This window comes from Cebus imitator, unplaced genomic scaffold (genome assembly GCF_001604975.1).
Source record: "Cebus imitator isolate Cc_AM_T3 unplaced genomic scaffold, Cebus_imitator-1.0 Scaffold674, whole genome shotgun sequence".
In the NCBI taxonomy this organism is placed as follows: Eukaryota; Metazoa; Chordata; class Mammalia; order Primates; family Cebidae; genus Cebus; species Cebus imitator.
In genome coordinates this window covers 106,449-123,067 of record NW_016107989.1, presented here as the reverse complement: position 1 = coordinate 123,067, position 16,619 = coordinate 106,449, and the positions used below count along the sequence as shown (strand labels likewise).

General features: G+C 41.5%; 1 protein-coding gene across 1 annotated transcript in view; it reads left to right on the top strand.

Moving 5' to 3' along the window:
* Positions 1-16,619, top strand: part of LOC108295990 (catenin delta-2) — a 688,803-nt gene that overhangs the window by 578,174 nt on the left and 94,010 nt on the right. Inside the window, exon 11 of the mRNA XM_017518360.2 lies at positions 5,160-5,343. Within this exon, the coding sequence (XP_017373849.2) occupies positions 5,160-5,343 (184 nt within the window). The remainder of the gene's footprint in view (positions 1-5,159; positions 5,344-16,619) is intronic.

Here is a 16,619-nt window from a genome sequence, read left to right as displayed (position 1 = left end):
TTCACATATGATGGGCCCTCAGACAAGTGTCTGCTTTCATTTCATGCCTGGGACCCTGTTGGAGGATGGAACGGTGAGCAAATGACAGAATGAGTTAGTGATGAGGTTTCTGCTGAAATTAAATAGGAGCTCGGACAGCAAGTGTCTGGGAAGGTAGATTAGATTGATCCAGGAAAGCCTTTCTGAGTTTAGCACATTTAAGGTGACATGAATGGAAGAAGGATTAGCCATGAAAAGATCTAGGAAAGAATGTTCCAGAATGAGGCAGCAGCAAGTCCAGGGATCTGGGACGCAAAGGAGCTTGTGTGTTCCGGAAGTAACAGGCCATTATGGCTGAAGCATAGCGACGAGAGCTATATGATACCTGGGCCACGAGCACAGGGATTTTTTGTTTGTTTGTTTTCTTCACAGATGTCTCCACTCCGCGTCAAACAGAACTGTCCATGTAGTAGGTCCTTAATATTATGGAATGGACAAATGAATGAATGAATCTGACTCAAGGTGAATTGAGAGATTTAGAGAAAGGCCTGATCATGAGGCTACCATAATAAGTTTAATTTTATTTTAAGCATAACAGGTTATTTTTTGAGGGGATTTGTAGTAGACTGAATAATGCCTCTACCCTCCAAAACAAAAGCCCATATCTTAATTCCCAGAGCCTGTAAGTGTTACCTTTCATGGTGAAAGGGACTTTGCAGGTAGGATTCAGGTAGGAGGGCTTCAGATGGGGAGATTCTGTCCAAACGGGTTCCATGTGATCAGAAGTGCCCTTATGAGAGGGAGGATGGAGGATCAGCGTGAGGAAGGAGATGTGATGATGGAAGCCAAAGTCAGAGAAATGTAAGATCTCAAGCCAAGGAATGCGAGGCAACCCCCAGGTGTTTGACAGGATGAGGAAACACATCTTCCCCGGGATCCTCTGGAAGGACCCAGCCCTGCCAGCCCGTGTCAGACTCCAGACCTCCAGAGCCTGTCAGAGACTAAAGTTGTGTTTTTCAAGCCCCTGTGTGGTGATTTGTTAACGTGGCAATTGGAAATAAAAGCAGGATTATTCCAAAGTAAAGGATTTGATCAGTTATTGAATTCCAAACACGAAGAATGATACATTTTTAAAAATTAAATATTTAATCGCTTAAAATGCATTTTAAATTTAGTTGCAAAGTGTAGCTGGATCATCCTTGCTGTAGCTTGTATACTCTCACACTAGAATTTGGAAGGAATAAGCGAACAAGTGGATTTAGGTAAGAGAGGAGTAAGTAGAATTAAAGTGTCATAGGGAGGCAAGAGGGAAAAATGAGCCCATCCGTTGTAGAAAGGCAAAGGGAGAGGAAGGTGAACCAGAGAGGAGAAAGCAACAGAGAGAGAGAGTAGGAGCTTGGGAGGAAAGGAAAGGCATATTGTCTGTTGCTGCATAACAAATTACTCCAAAATTTAACAACTTAAAACAACCAACATATATGTCACCCACTGTCTAAGTGTGAGGAGGGCAAGAAGGAGCCACAGATTCGGGTGGTCCCAGCTCAGGTCTCTCATGAGGTTGTGGTCATCCAAAGACTTGGTTGGGGTTGGAAAATCCACTTTCAAAATTTTGGCTGAAAGCCCTAGTTCTTTGCCATGCTGGTCTCTCCATAGGGTTGCTCGAGGGTCATCGCGGCATGACAGTTGGCCTCCCCTCTTGGAGGGAGCCGCAGTACCTTTTCAATGACCTAGTCTCAAGTCACGCTCACTTCCACCATATTTCATTGGTCACAAATGAGTCACTAAGTCTAATCCTCATTCATGGAGAGAAGGACTAAGTTCCATCCTTTGAAGGAAACATCCAAGAATTTGTGGACATATCTTAGACCACTATGAGAAAAGGGAGGGAGAGTGAAGTAAAATTTTGAGCAAAACATTTATTTTCCGTTTGTTCAGAGGATGCCTAGATATGTCTGATTCTCTCCACTAATCTCTCTCCCATCAGTCAAGACTAATGGGTGGTGTGTGTGTGTGTGTGTGTGTGTGTGTGTGCGCACGCGCGCATGCGCATGCGTGTGTGTGTAGCAGAAAAGATGTGGAATTTCCAGTTGTTTCCCACTTTTTACTCTTGCCAGGTGATGTACATCTTCATCTCAATTGTCTCCAGAAGCTGCTGCTTCTATACTTAAACCTGTCTAATGTCCAGATAATCCACCTCAAAATTTTGAGGACCCCTGCAGCTGGTTTGCTGAATTCCCCCTCAAGAAAATCTGCCACATTAAATCCACTTTGCCAAGTCTTCATCCAGAGGTGATAAAGTTGTTCGATGGAGATTCATTGCAGTTATAATAAGTTCAGGAAGCACTGTCTATTGCAGATATAAATTAAGAGAGAAGGTTCAGAGATATGGATCAAGTACTACGATCAGTTCATTGCAATGTGACTCGCAGATGGAGACAGCCTGGAAAGGTGGAATGAATGTGAACCTGTTTGTGAATAATTCTGAATTAGGTTACACTGATTAATGAATTAATGGGAAAGGTGAAGGAGATAGAGCAGCCTGTAAAGAGACATTCCAGACTGCATCTGCCTTTCTGTTCTTTCACTTTCTGTCAGATATTAGATTTGGCCTTTAGGCTTTCTTTGATTTCCTTCCTCTCTTCCCCTATCTCTTTTCTGTTTGTAGGAAAATAGTAAAAATAGCTGTATTCTCATAGAAAGCCTTTAGATTCTCTTATATTCATTGCATGTAAAAATGCAAAGGTTTCTCTTTTGCTACTTAGTTTTTATTTGTTTGTTTGTTTACTCAAGATGGAGTCTTGCTCTGTGACCCAGGCTGGAATGCAGTTGCATCATCTTGGCTCACTGCAACCTCTACCTCCCGGGTTCAAGCAATTCTCCTGCCCCAGCCTCCCATGTAGCTGGGATTACAGGTACCTGCCACTATGCCCAGCTAATTTTTGTATTTTTAGTAGATCTGGGGCTTCATCATGTTGGCCAGGCTTGTCTCAAACTCCTGACCTTGTGATCCACCCACCGCAGCCTCCCAAAGTGCTGGGCTTACAGGCATGAGCCTTCATGCCCAGGCTGCTATTTGGATTTTAAAGGAAATATACTGTATAGCAAAAGATGTCATCCATATTTTAAAACAAATACAAGCCTCAATTTTTAGGCATTGATATTTTAAGTCTGGATTTGAGAATGAAAAAAATGCACATTGTGTTCCTGTATTTTTGCATTGTGTACCTAGAAGAGCAGACACAAATGCCTTAATGGGATATTCCTGAAAGTTATTCTTAAATACTGTGATAGATACTAATTTCTTTTTAATATACTGTTAGAAGCTACAAAATCAATTATTTTACTCTGAAAAGTACATTTTTGTGAGGCTGGAAATGAAGGAAGTCATTTTGATTATTTAGATTACCAAAATTTGGTAAAATATCTCTCAATGGATGAATAAGCAGCTTTGTGTTTTATTTAAAAAGAAATAAATGTATGTGTTAATATTCCTAGTATTTCAAATCAGTCCAAATCAGAATATATGCTGAGCACCTTCTGTGTACCATTGAGGATTTTTTGTGTACTCGATTTAGGATACTAATGTTAATACAAGCACAAACAAAAGTGCATAGAAAATGGTGACATTTACTAAAGCAAGGGTGAGCAAAGTTTTTCTGTAAGGGGCTAGTTGGTAAATTGTTTACAGTTTGTGGGCTGCATAGTCTCTGTCACTAGCACCCAACTTTTCCTTTATAGGACAAAAGCAGATATAAAAATTTAGAAATGAACAGACATGGCTGTGCTTCAATTAGACTTTATTCATAAAAAAACAAACAAACTAGATTTCCTTCAAGTTAACCCCTTGTACTGAAGGATGGCTTTATGCCTGCCAGGAACTAAAATCATTTTGTTTCCTTTGCATTCACTTAAATAAAATTTCCAGTAAATGTTATTTCTAAAAACAATTGAGTTTTGTCTCTGTAGTCACATTTTATTGAACTTGATAGTCACTTTATTTTTATAGTCACTTACTTAGTTATTAACGGCCAGATTTGTATTATTAATGTCCTTGGACAGTTCAACATGTGCAATGCAAGGAACCAATAAAACAAATTTTATTTGTTGGAAATAAATATGTTGTTTGTTCTGTACAGAACACAGTAGATGGAACAAAATCTCATTTCATTAAAATGTATTGAAAGCTTATTAAGCACGTAAGCTAGAAGTTCTGTTTCTAAAGTCAACTATAGTATTTTATTTCCAATATCTGCAATGGTGGTACCTGTTTAGGTTGAGGGCATATACAGGCTTTCTTTCAAAGAAAAATAGAATGTTATTCTCTGTTCCTTTTTCTCTTTATTTGTACTGTTCTAAGCAAAAAAGAACAATTATTTAAAAGCATTTTCAAATGATGTTGTAATATATATGCAATGCTTATGACCTTTTCTAGAATGTCTCAATTTAAAAAAATATTTATAAGCCTAAAATGTTCTATTTGTCCTTAACATTTTGCTTTGCTCTGCCTGCATGAATTACTGTGACATTCTGTTCATTGTGGACATGCCCTCTTCTTCCCACTGCTCCCTTTGTCATTGTTTAAGGAGGAACATTCTGTAGGTCCTCCATGAGCATTGCTTTCAGAGAAAAGCCGACAAAACTGTCACAAGGGAGCACAGTTTAAATTGCTTGTTGAGCTGGTTGTCATCTGACCTGATGCTGGCTTCTCATAAGGTCCTAACCATGGTAGCTGGTTATTTATGAAAGCACTTAGCTTTCATAGCAATCACATGTGCACACTGAGTTCTTGGGTAAGACAAAGATGCTCTAATTGTCCATTTCAAATAACTTTCACATCCCTTTGGTCTTGGTTAGAATTTAGCAACTTGAGTCCATTGTGTGAAAATGGAACAGAAGCGTTGTTGATAGCCTCAGTTCAATCAGACCTCTCAAGCTTGATTATGCTTCATGAGGAGATAAAGACAATCATGTCGCGATTCCTCTGCTCACTCATCAGATTTTTCACAGAATGCCTTTAATGGGTTCACACAAATGTTCTAAAATTAAGGGCAAACTCTAGGATGTGTGTCCACGGTGTCTTAATCCTTCCTGCCAGTGCCATTAACTCAAGTAAGGAAGACAGTTTTGAAATGAGAAAAACTCATGGCCACCCAAAAGCTCCTTTTGTGTGTCTCTTGCAGGAGTCCTCTGGAACCTCTCCTCATGTGATGCACTCAAAATGCCAATCATCCAGGATGCCCTGGCAGTACTGACCAACGCAGTGATTATCCCCCACTCAGGCTGGGAAAATTCGCCTCTTCAGGATGATCGGAAAATACAGCTGCATTCATCACAGGTGCTGCGTAACGCCACCGGGTGCCTAAGGTGAGTCCTGTGTCACAAGTACCTCCTCCCACCATCTTCCCCTGGCCAGACGCTGTCTCTTTCCATAACTTTAATGGCTCTTTTGCTGAGGATTGGACCATTCTGAAAAGATGAATGTTGATGTGACAATGGAATATAAGAAGTTAGTAAAAGATATTTCTAACCCGGTAATAAAGTCATGTAGATATTTTCCTCTACCTAGTCAATGTTAGACTTCTTTCACATGATCTCTTAGGTCTACGGTGAAAAACAAACATTTTTATTCCAACCGAAAATAAGTCATTTTCTTTGGCCAAAAACAGTAGCTCTCGGTACTTTCACATTATATCATGCATACAGAACAACCAGGCAGGCTGACTGGTTGGGCAGAGTCCATAACAGATACAGAGGGATCTGGTTAAATGTCACAAGTAGCTATTTTAAAAAATATTCTCCTTTTAAAAATTCTCTAACAACCTACAATTCTTAGAAATAGCTCTTTAATAAGGCCTGTTGTATTAAATGGTTTTTTTTAAATAGTAAAAGCAGCAAATGTGTTGTAATTCTCTCCTGATGCATTCTCACAAAAATTATCCATCCCTCAGGAATCTATTGAGATTTCTTAGAATCAACTTTATGTCTTGTTTATTTTCTGCTCTTAGGAAGGAAAGTAGTTATCAAGATGTAATTCTTCTAAACTTTAGAAACTGTGCTCCCGAGGGTGTTGTATTTTGTACCAAAGTTGGAAATCTCTGCGGGATGAAGTTGATGGGATAGGGGCAAAAGGAGTGATTAAAATACCTGGCTGAATAATCTGTATTTCAAAAGTAAAACATACAGGATTGCTTTGGTTGGAATGGTTCAAAACTGCCACTTCTCCTATAGTTGATCAGTTTCTAGGTATAACAACCAGTCCGTACTGAGAAGGAACAAAATCACCTCAGTTGCATTAATAATCATCATCTCATGAGTATTCATCACAATGCTCTCAGCCTCCAGTCTTGAGAGGGGAGGTATGTGTTTGTGTGAATGTGTGTGCACAGGGCAAGATAAGAGCCTGCCTTCACGAACATCTACATGCATTCATAGGCAGGAATGGGAATCCTCTGACAGTTCTGCTTTTCATCCAAGTCACGAAATCATGAACATCTGACATGATTTCTCTGGATAGGTGCTACCATATGCCAAGTATACAGTTCTCTGAAACCCCCTGCTGAGGCATCCATTCTGTAACCCCTTAAATTCTGTTATCCATTAGAAAACGTCTGTCCAACCAAAAGAAGTATAACTCCTCCAAAGCTAAAATTGTAGGCACTTCTGAACTCTCATGCCTGATTTTTTTTTCTATTTCACTTATTTATAACTATTTAAAAGTGTTTTTCCCTTCCTAGCATTCCCTACTTTCAGAGTGTCAGGGTCCCTAGTGAAGACTGCAGAAGGAAGTGCCTCAGAAGCTATTATAGTCAATAAGGACATGGCTAGCTCTGTCCATTAAAATGCTCTCTGATTAATATAATAGCATAAGTATGTCTTCTTTGTCTTTGAAAGGATGTAGGCCACCACCTTTATGAAAGTACATTTTACATCCTTTGATAAAAAAGTAGATGAAGGGGCCGGGCACGGTGGCTCACGCCTGTAATCCCAGCACTTTGGGAGGCCGAGGCGGGTGGATCACAAGGTCAAGACACTGAGGCCATCCCGGTCAACATGGTGAAACCCCGTCTCTACTAAAAATGTAAAAAATTAGCTGGGCATGGTAGCACGTGCCTGTAATCCCAGCTACTCAGGAAGGCTGAGGCAAGAGAATTGCCTGAACCCAGGAGGCAGAGTTTGCAGTGAGCCGAGATCGCGCCATTGCACTCCAGCCTGGGTAACAAGAGCGAAACTCCATCTCAAAAAAAAAAAAGTAGATGAAGAAGATAGACCAGTGTAGGCTCACGGTTCCCCTTTATACATCATCTGGCTGAGTTTAAGGTCTGGGTTGTGATGCCAGAGCGGTTTAGTGAGACCAGAATGACTCCGCGTCCTTCTCTATTCACACATACAGAAGCTCAACATTTGCTGCTGCTTCTGCTGCTGGCCAGACTAAGAAGCAAAAAGTGATGCCATTTGGTTTAGTTTGTCATATCGACATCTGTGACACCAGAACAGTCACAGATGTCCACATCATGATAGAAGACTTTAGATTTTAGTATGCAAGTATATTTACACTTTTCATTTTTCCAACAAAGCCAAGATCTTTCTTCAGATTAAAGAAATGACCTCCTGTGCTGCTTCTGCCACGCAGCAGTTTTACGCCAGGAGCTTTTGCTGACCACCTGCCGTAAGGGGCTAAAGAGGCTGAGATAGGGCAGCCTCTGCCCTGCAGAAAGTCATAACTGAGTGGAAGAAATGACACTCACCCAGTGAGCCTCAGCACAACAGCCTAGTGGCATTTTAGTGTTATGATCATGGCAGTACAGGAGGAAAAACTGGTGAAGAAATGGCTGACAGCCAGTTGTGGTCCAAAAAGGCTTAAAGGTCAGGTGAGATTGTGCTTCGCATGGAGAGGATGCAACGGGGAAGCGTCATGGCGGGTAGGAGTGGCCAGCACTCTGTACCCAGTGCTGAAAGGACTCTAGGGAAGTTTGAGATGCACCATCAATAGAGACTAGATTTTTTAATAAAATTAAAATTAGTGTTATTATTCATAAAATCTCTGTCTTCCAGGGGCCTGAAATTTCTGCTTCAGATACATTGTTGATTCTCATATGCATCGTAAGCCCAGTGAGCCCATGTGTAGTAAGTCGTGAAGCCAGGACTTGAGCCACATTCTGAGTTTGGTTTCAGACCATTCCCACCCTACCACAGAGAGAGGACATACAAAGTTATCAGATAGGAGACTGCTGACAGATCTGTGCTTAAAACAATGCACAACCACCACCAACTGCTGACAGGGCAACGCTTTCCTCTCTGTTGGTTCCTTAAATTTGCTCCCAGAAATAAATGTAGTGGCACCCACATGGCCAACATCATTTGGCTTTTAAATGCCAGTTTTCTTCTCCCTCTCGCTTCTTACCTGAAATTCTTTCCTGCTGGGGGGAGTGTGTAGGTACCTTGGACAGCGCTAGCTACTCAGCTCAGTGCAAGTCTCTTCTCTTCACCTCCGCCTTTAATCTTCATGTAGACAACTAGAGCTATGGGTGCCTTTTTGTGTTTTAAGATAAGACTGTATTTTAAGGAATTTTCTAGATAATAATGTTGACATCGTTTTTCCAGTACTCAGACTCCTTTCTTCTTTTGCCGATGACCTTAAGATGAGTTAATGTTTTTAGTTTGCTTCTCTAGCTGTTGTTTCAGAGATATATAAAGAAAATAAAACATCCAAGAAAATAAAACTGTTTTTCCTAGAATACTATTTCCTAAACTGGTATAGCTTGGAAATCCAGCAGAAGGAGTATGTGGAAAGTACAGCTAAATTCATCAGGTCATATTGTTGAAAATCATTACTCTTGATTTTTGTTCCTAGCAGGATTCAGTCTTATTTATGTTATTTCAGGGTGGGAGCCAAAGTTAAGAATTTAAGGAATTACTATTTTTAAAGAGGTCACCTTTTCATTTTAAATCTGTGAATGCAAATTATGTTACTCTTAAATGTCCAAAAGCTTATTAAAGATAAATTTAAGTCAGTAAAATATGCCTAAATCTTGGCCAGAATCACAAGCTGACACTATTCTCTCTTTAGACAGTTTCATGCAGGCTTAATAGGTTCTGCCTTGTTTCAGGCTTTCCTTTAGGCGCTGGATATTGTACCAATATCGGTGGCTGTCCCCACCTCATGACCCAACCCCACCCCATTCCCTACCACCTCCAGGTCCCAGGCTAGTGAAGGAGGCACCTTCACAGGGAACATTCAAAAGAGAGGAGACACTTGCTTTGCCTTCTTTAGAAAGGAATGGAAAATCTTCATGGGAGGATATATCATGTTGACATAGCAAAAATTTAAGCACGTATGAAATATAAAATGAAAAGTTAATGCCCTTAGTCCTTTTTTGTTTAAAATTCATTTGGGGACCAGAAATGGAATTTTTAAAAAGCAGACCTGTCTATGTGTTCCTGGAGTATCTATCTGTCACTGAGGAAAAAGGATATAAATGGGGAAAAAATCTCTTAAATTTGTTGGACGCCTGAGTTGGTAAGAATGATGGCAGCTAGATTGTGGGACTCTAGGCGGATGGGGAGGAGGGGTGTGGGGGCTAGAACTATGGGTGATCAGAAGGTAAGGGCTTCATCTCTACGCACTGCCTCCACTACCTCTTTCTCACACTCCCCCCCCGACCCCATCTTAGGCACACTGACACTCCCCTTCTTCATTTCTTTCCCATTTGCTAGTTGTTCCTTTTGCTCCAGTTCTGCCAGATTCGAGCATCAATTTTTAACAACAAAAAAAAAACATTTTAAAATATGGTCCCAAACAAATGTGGCAAAATGTTGGAGAAGCTTAGGATGTAAGAATAAGCTAGGTTATTTTGTTAGTCTTCTCTGCTTTGTTTTATGACTAAGGAGTCCTTCAGGGAAGTGAATTTCATAGAGTGAGGTTCAGACCTTGAAACAGATTCAGTTTCACACTCACTGTTGTTTCCTTGCACATTGTGTGATCAGATCCCTCTCTTAGCCTGTGGCGCTGTAACTATCACCTTCAACCAAAAGCATGTATTGAGGGACCATGGCCTGCCTGAACACTATCCAGGGAACATTGAGCTGGCTCCACCCTGGACAAGCTCATGTTGGCTGAAGTCACTGTGGTGTGTTGAATAAATGTTCCCCCAAGATTCCTATTCATCCAGAACCTCAGAATGTGACCTTATCTGGAAATAGGGTCATTGCAGATATAATTAGTTAATGAAGATCAGGTCATATTGGATAAGGCTGGGTCCTAAAGCCAATGAATGTCATCTTACAAAAAGAGACATACGCACAGAGAGACACACAGGAAAGAAGGGCTTCTGAAGACAGAGGCAGAGTTTGCAGTGTTACAGCCACAAGTCAGGGGAAAACTAAGCATTGCTGCAATACCAGGAGCTAGGAAGAGGCAGGGAAGGATTTTTCCCAAGAGCCTTCAGAGAGAGCACAGCCCTGCTGGCACCTTGATTTTGGATTTCTGGCCTCCAGAACTGTGAGGTAATACATTTCTGTTGTTTTAAGCCACCCAGTTTGGGGCACTCTGTTCTGACAGCCCAAGGAATCCGTTATGGTCACTCCAATAAGAAAACAACAGAGGGCCTGCTAAGCCAGGAAGCCAGGGAGCCACCTGAGGACACAGCGCTGAGAAGAGGAGGAGGCAGACAACTCAGAGATGCCGCCTGTCCCCAAATAGTGCCCACACACTGAACAAACAACCCAGATCGGAGATGTTTCTCTGTTTTTATTTCTGTGTGTTCTGCTCTCATTTGTGAGCCAACCTTTCCTTTTCCTCCCGACATTGAACTAGCTTCTGAACAGTGCATGTATTTTTCTGATACTAGGGGATGTGACATGATATCAGTATCATTTAAGGATGTCGACTCTAGCAGCCGTGTACAGACCTGATGCTTTCTGGATTTTCTGTGAAACATGACTGCATTTCCCATTTAAAGTATCGCCGATCAATATCCTAAAGATCGCATCGTGGTCGTTATCATTATTTCAGGGTGAACTGTGGGTAAAAGCTTGCAGAGCATTCTTTTTTACCTTGTAACCTAGCAGCTAGCTCAAAAAAACAACTGCGATCTGCCCTCCTATATAGTCGCATTGTATTTAGTCATGGGTACTTAGGACTTTATCTCCAGCTGAAGTATGTTCATAAGGCTAGCTTGCTAACTTGCACAGCTCATTTCCTGGTGCCGCTGAGTCATTCATTTATGTTTATTATTCTATTCCTACTTCAGCATCTTGTCCTGAAGGACAACAATATACAACCCTAATTTTTTACATCTATCTTTGTATACATAAGAACGTTATTAAGCCCATCAAAGTATCTGCACTGTGCCTTTGCTTATGATTATAATTAAACTCAGACTCTCAATTAGTCATTTTAACCCATATAATGGATGAGCGCTTGGTCCCGTGGTGCCTCTAATTCTAGAGTGACCTTGAAAAAAGCCCCTTCACAAAGTAATGTTAATGATAATCACACTCTGGCTGCAAAGCTCCAAGGACATTTATTTTATGTGGCTTACTCTTTCATTAGCCACAGGTAAGAAGAGGAGTTATTACTGTTTTTATGTTAAGTTCAGTTGGCTGCCAATATTATTCATCTGTTAAAAAAATCTTTTTGAAAAAGTATTTTTGAAGTGTTGTATCATGAGCCCCAAACTAGCTCACCCCAGTCTTGGGATGAAGGGCATGTGTCAGCTGAATTCTGCACTCCTTTTTTCTTTCTTTCTTTCTTTTCTCTTTTCTTTTTTTTTGAGAAGGAGTCTTGCTCTGTTGCCTAGGCTGAAGTGCAGTGGTGTGATCTCGGCTCACTGCAATCTCCGCCTCCCAGCTCCAAGCAGTTCTCCTGCCTCAGCCTTATGAGTGGCTGGGATTACAGGTATGTACCACCACGCCCAAATAATTTTTGTATTTTCAGTAGGGATGGGGTTTCACTATGTTGACCGGGCTGGTCTCGAACTCCTGACCTCAAGTGATCCTCCCGCCTCAACCTCCCAAAGTGCTGGGATTACAGGCATGAGCCAATATACCAGGCTGAATTCAGCACTCTTTTTTTCTTTTTTTTTTTTTTCAGAGTAAACAGGTTATTTATTTATTTATTTATTTTTATTATACATCTGGGGTACATGTGTAGATCCTGCAGGTTTGTTGCATAGGTATATGCATCCCTTGGTGGTTTGCTGCATCCATCCCCTTGTCATCTACATTAGGTATTTCTCCTGTTATCCCTCCCTAATCCCCTCACGCCCTGCTATCCCTCCCCTAGCCCTGCACCCCCTGACATGCCCCTGTGTGTGATGTTCCCTATGTGTTCTCATTGTTCAACACCCACCTATGAGTGAGAACATGCGGTGTTTGGTTTTCTGTTCTTGTGTCAGTTTGCTGAGAATAATGGTTTCCAGTTTCATCCATGTCCCTGCAAAGGACATGAACTCATCCTTTTTTATGGATGCATAGTGTTCCGTGGTGTATATGTGCCACATTTTCCTTATCCAGTCTATCTTTGATGGGCTTTTGGGTTGGTTCCAAGTCTTTGCTACTGTAAGCAGTGCCGCAATAAACATACGTGTCAAAAGAAGACATTTATGCAGCCAAGAAACATGAAAAAAAAGCTCATCGTCACTGGTCATTAGAATTCAGCACTCTTAATCCAGGTTCTTGAAAAGGGGAAAGACTCTGTGTGGACATGGGAACAGATGAGACACTCACCACTCACCCTACTCTACCCCATTTTCCCACACCTGGTCTGAGAGCAGAGGAAGCTCCTGGCCAGGCAACTCTCTCCTAATCAGTGTGTCTAGCAGAGATGTGACATGGTTTTATTGAGTCAGGGCTCAACAGTGACGGTCCTCTTTAATGGGAGGGAACAGAGTTCAGTGGGGTGGATAGGAGTAAGGTGATCTTGGGAACTCCTCAGAAAGGACAGTTGGCTGCCCATCTCAGGAGCCCCACCAGTGACGAGGACTTAGGTCTGTGTTGCTGGTGCAACCCCAGCACATCCAACTCACTTCCTCCCACCCAGTCAGAAAGAGATATGCTTTCTAGAGTCATGCATGGCTTGACAACAGGAAGCTGTTCTGAGAAATGAATCTTGAATCAATTTCATTCTTATCAAACACCATAAGCACTATGGGGTGCACTTACACAAACCTAGATGATAGGGCTTATGACACACCCTAGGCTGTATGCTATGTCTGTTGCTCCTAGGCTATAGGCCTATATAGCATGACACTGTCCTGAGTACTGTAGACAGTTATAACACAAATGGTAAGTGTGTATCTATCTAAACATATTCATACATAGAAAAGGTAATGCTTTGCACTTGGTTACAAAGTTAGAAGAATCCATGGAGTTTGCAGTTGAAATTCCTGCATAATATCATTAAGATAGCCTGATGCATCTAGGTCCACATTATATGCCCCAGACTGGACAAATTGGGATACGTTTCCCTAATGAATGCCCCAGAAGACAACATTTCTTTTTTCAATATCTCTGTGTCTGATTTACGTCTCTCTTACTAACACATTCTTTCTTTACGTATAAAAACTTTTTACTTGAAGCTGGCTTAAAGTTTCTATCTTGTAGCCCGTGAGCTTTTCATCACTTCAGGATTTTGCATGTGCCCTGTCTTTTCCATTAGGAAAGGTTTGAAAAACCCTTATTTTTCATTTCTTTCAGAAGGCCTTTATCATTATCCAAAGTTCTTCCTGGCATTTTTGTTCCATTAAATAGTAATGGGGATAATTTCTTCCCAAACACTGTTATAGTTTCCTAAGCTATAAATACTGTGGGTATAATGATTTTTCCTTAAATATAAAGGATTAATATAAAATCCCCCATCATGCTATTCCCTTTTAAAGTTTTCATCACTTATTTCTGCAAAGTTCGATCTACTTAATTATAAAACTTTGAACACTCCTACTATAACTTATGTATCCTATAATGTGGTTGCAAATATGGGCTTCTTTTAAAAGGACAAGCAAATATTTAATTTTATCTTTTCAATGTGAATGAAGAGTCATTCTTTCTATGAAGACATGAATATCTGGATTTTTCCATTAGTACAAACAAATTACTCACTTTAAAAGAAATTCAGTGAAAAACTTTTGTTAATTCTCAGTTGGTATAAAATGATGTTTAATAGTGTTTCTATAAAACATTAGTACAGGGTATTAGCTTCCTGATAAATAAAAAGCTAGTTCATTCTTTAAATCCTTCATAACTTCTTGATATTAAAAATATAATTTTTCTTCCTGCTGACTCCCAAATTATATTATATTGCATAAGATGTAACATTTCTGGAGATGAAGCAAACAAATCTATTAACCATAAATTGAGGAAGAAAGAGCATACCAAACACCTTCATTTACCATTTACGTACCCAGCCTCTCCAGCACTTTATCACATCTATTTTCATGCTGTTTATTCTTTCCCTTTTCAAAGTGGCATTATTTGAAAATAAATAAAACTGACATTTACCAAAGTTGAGCCAAACAACCATTGAGTTGGTACAGCTCACAAAGCAAGCGAAGTCCACACGGGGCAAGCCCCTGTTGATGAACCTCAGTGAAGATCTCCAGCTCGCAGTTGTGATCCTTTGGAGGCAGCGAAACATCAGCAATGAGAGGCATGAAAGGTACTCAGAAGGCAGCCGTTCAGGCCAGATGCGGTAACTCACACCTGTAATCCCAGTCCTTTGGAAGGCCGAGGAAGGTAGATCACCTGAGGTCAGGAGTTCGAGACCAGCCTGGCCAACATGGTGAAACTCCGTCTCTACTAAAAATACAAAAATTAGCCAGGCGTAGTGGCAGGCGCCTGTAATTCCAGCTTCTCAGGACACTGAGGCAGAAGAATAGCTGGAACCCAGAGGCAAAGGTTGCAGTGAGCTGAGATAGCACATTGCACTCCGGCCTGGGTGACAAGCGCAAAACTCCCCCTCAAAAAAAAAATAAGAAGGCAGCAGTTCAGAGGCCTCACCGCCTGCTACCACCTGATGTCAGCGTGCAGAGCTCGATGCTTTTTGTGCTGCACCACGCATCTCTACATTATGGTGGTCCCACATGCTCTTTTTCTTGAGACTGGTTGGTCCTTAATTAACCAAGAATATTTGAAATAAAATTTAGTTTTCCTCTAGTTGACTAAGACTATATTTCAAATGAGAGAGTAGAAAAGTCTCCATGTGCCATTCTGTGCTGTTTGGCCCCCTTTCCCAGGATAATGACTTTGCCCTGTCACTGAGCGGCCAGTGGAGAAGTCCTCCAGGATTCACACAGCGAGGCTTGATGGTCTCCGTGGGGTGGAGGCTGAGCAGGAGGTCTGCTTCCCTGGGTTCCTCTCCATTGCCCTGCACAGCTGTGCTGTACAAGAGTGAGAGCCGGGGTCTCTGCACACTGACTCAACAGCAGTGCGGGGGGCTCATAGGAACCAGAGGTGCTTTTGGGGTGAGCAGAGAAAACTAGCACTTGCCTTCCTGCACAGCCTCGTGGGGCCCCCGGCTGCCTCTCTGGGATGGATCTTCATTATCTCCCAGAAAGCCAATTGCTCATTCTGGAAACAGAATTGAGAAGCAAATGAAAGTAAAAGTCATTACTCCTCTAGTCTTGTTAGTTCTTATTCTAAGCTGACAGAAGCTTCTAGAAGTACCCACTACAAAATTTCCTAAAGCAGGGAAAAGCGAACGAGAAGACAGCCCTGTCCAGGTTTCATGCTTGGTCGACATGTTCTTGCCTCCAACAGATTTAAGCGAAGAAGCAACATTGAGTAATAATATGTGTGAACAGGTTGACAGCCTTCCACACTGGCTTTTCTGGACACTGAGCTTTTCCTCTGTATTATAAAATCATTTTCAGTTTTTCAGTCTGCTACGCAGAAGGACAGACCCCCAGGACTTCAGGTTAGCCCTGCGTCCTTCACTATCATTCCGTAAAGGCACAAATATATCATCACTCCCCGTTAACAAGCAGTAAACTAGCAAGGAAGCTGTTGTAGTGATGATGCACTGACTGGGGCTAATGAATCCCAACAGCTAATTACACTTCTCTTAAGGTAACTTATTACAGAAAGTAGCTGCGTTAGCACAAAGATTTTATGTGAGAATAGCCATGCCCAGGAAGAGGCCAGCCGATTAATCATCCCCCATAATTCTCCATAATAGTCCTGTCTGGACTTTCATGTCCGGACCATTGTTCTTCCCGGGGTTACATGTTGCCTGCCCTTATTTTGAAACAACGATGTAATTGCTAATTGCAGGCTAATTTATATAAACACATGAGGGTTCTGCTGAAGGAAAGCGTTGTCACCCTGATGGGTACTTACCATTCACAGAGCTATTTTGCACAAGTTAGAGTCAGGTGTTGCAGGAAATGAAGCTTACTGCAAAAAATTATGGTTTCAGGGAAGCAAAAGCATCGTGTCCTTCTGAGGCCTGCCAGGAGGCGTGGTGTGTGGCCTATCATATTGCTCAGAATCTGATGGGGCTTGAAGGGCAGCGCTTCTCCCTACGTGCACGGAAGCAGCGCTGAGTTTCTTCCTAGAACACAAAGGAACTTTACTGATTTCTCCTTTGCAGGCAGCACTCTCATCCTGGCTTATAAATGTCATTTGTCCTTGACCCCTGTCACTCC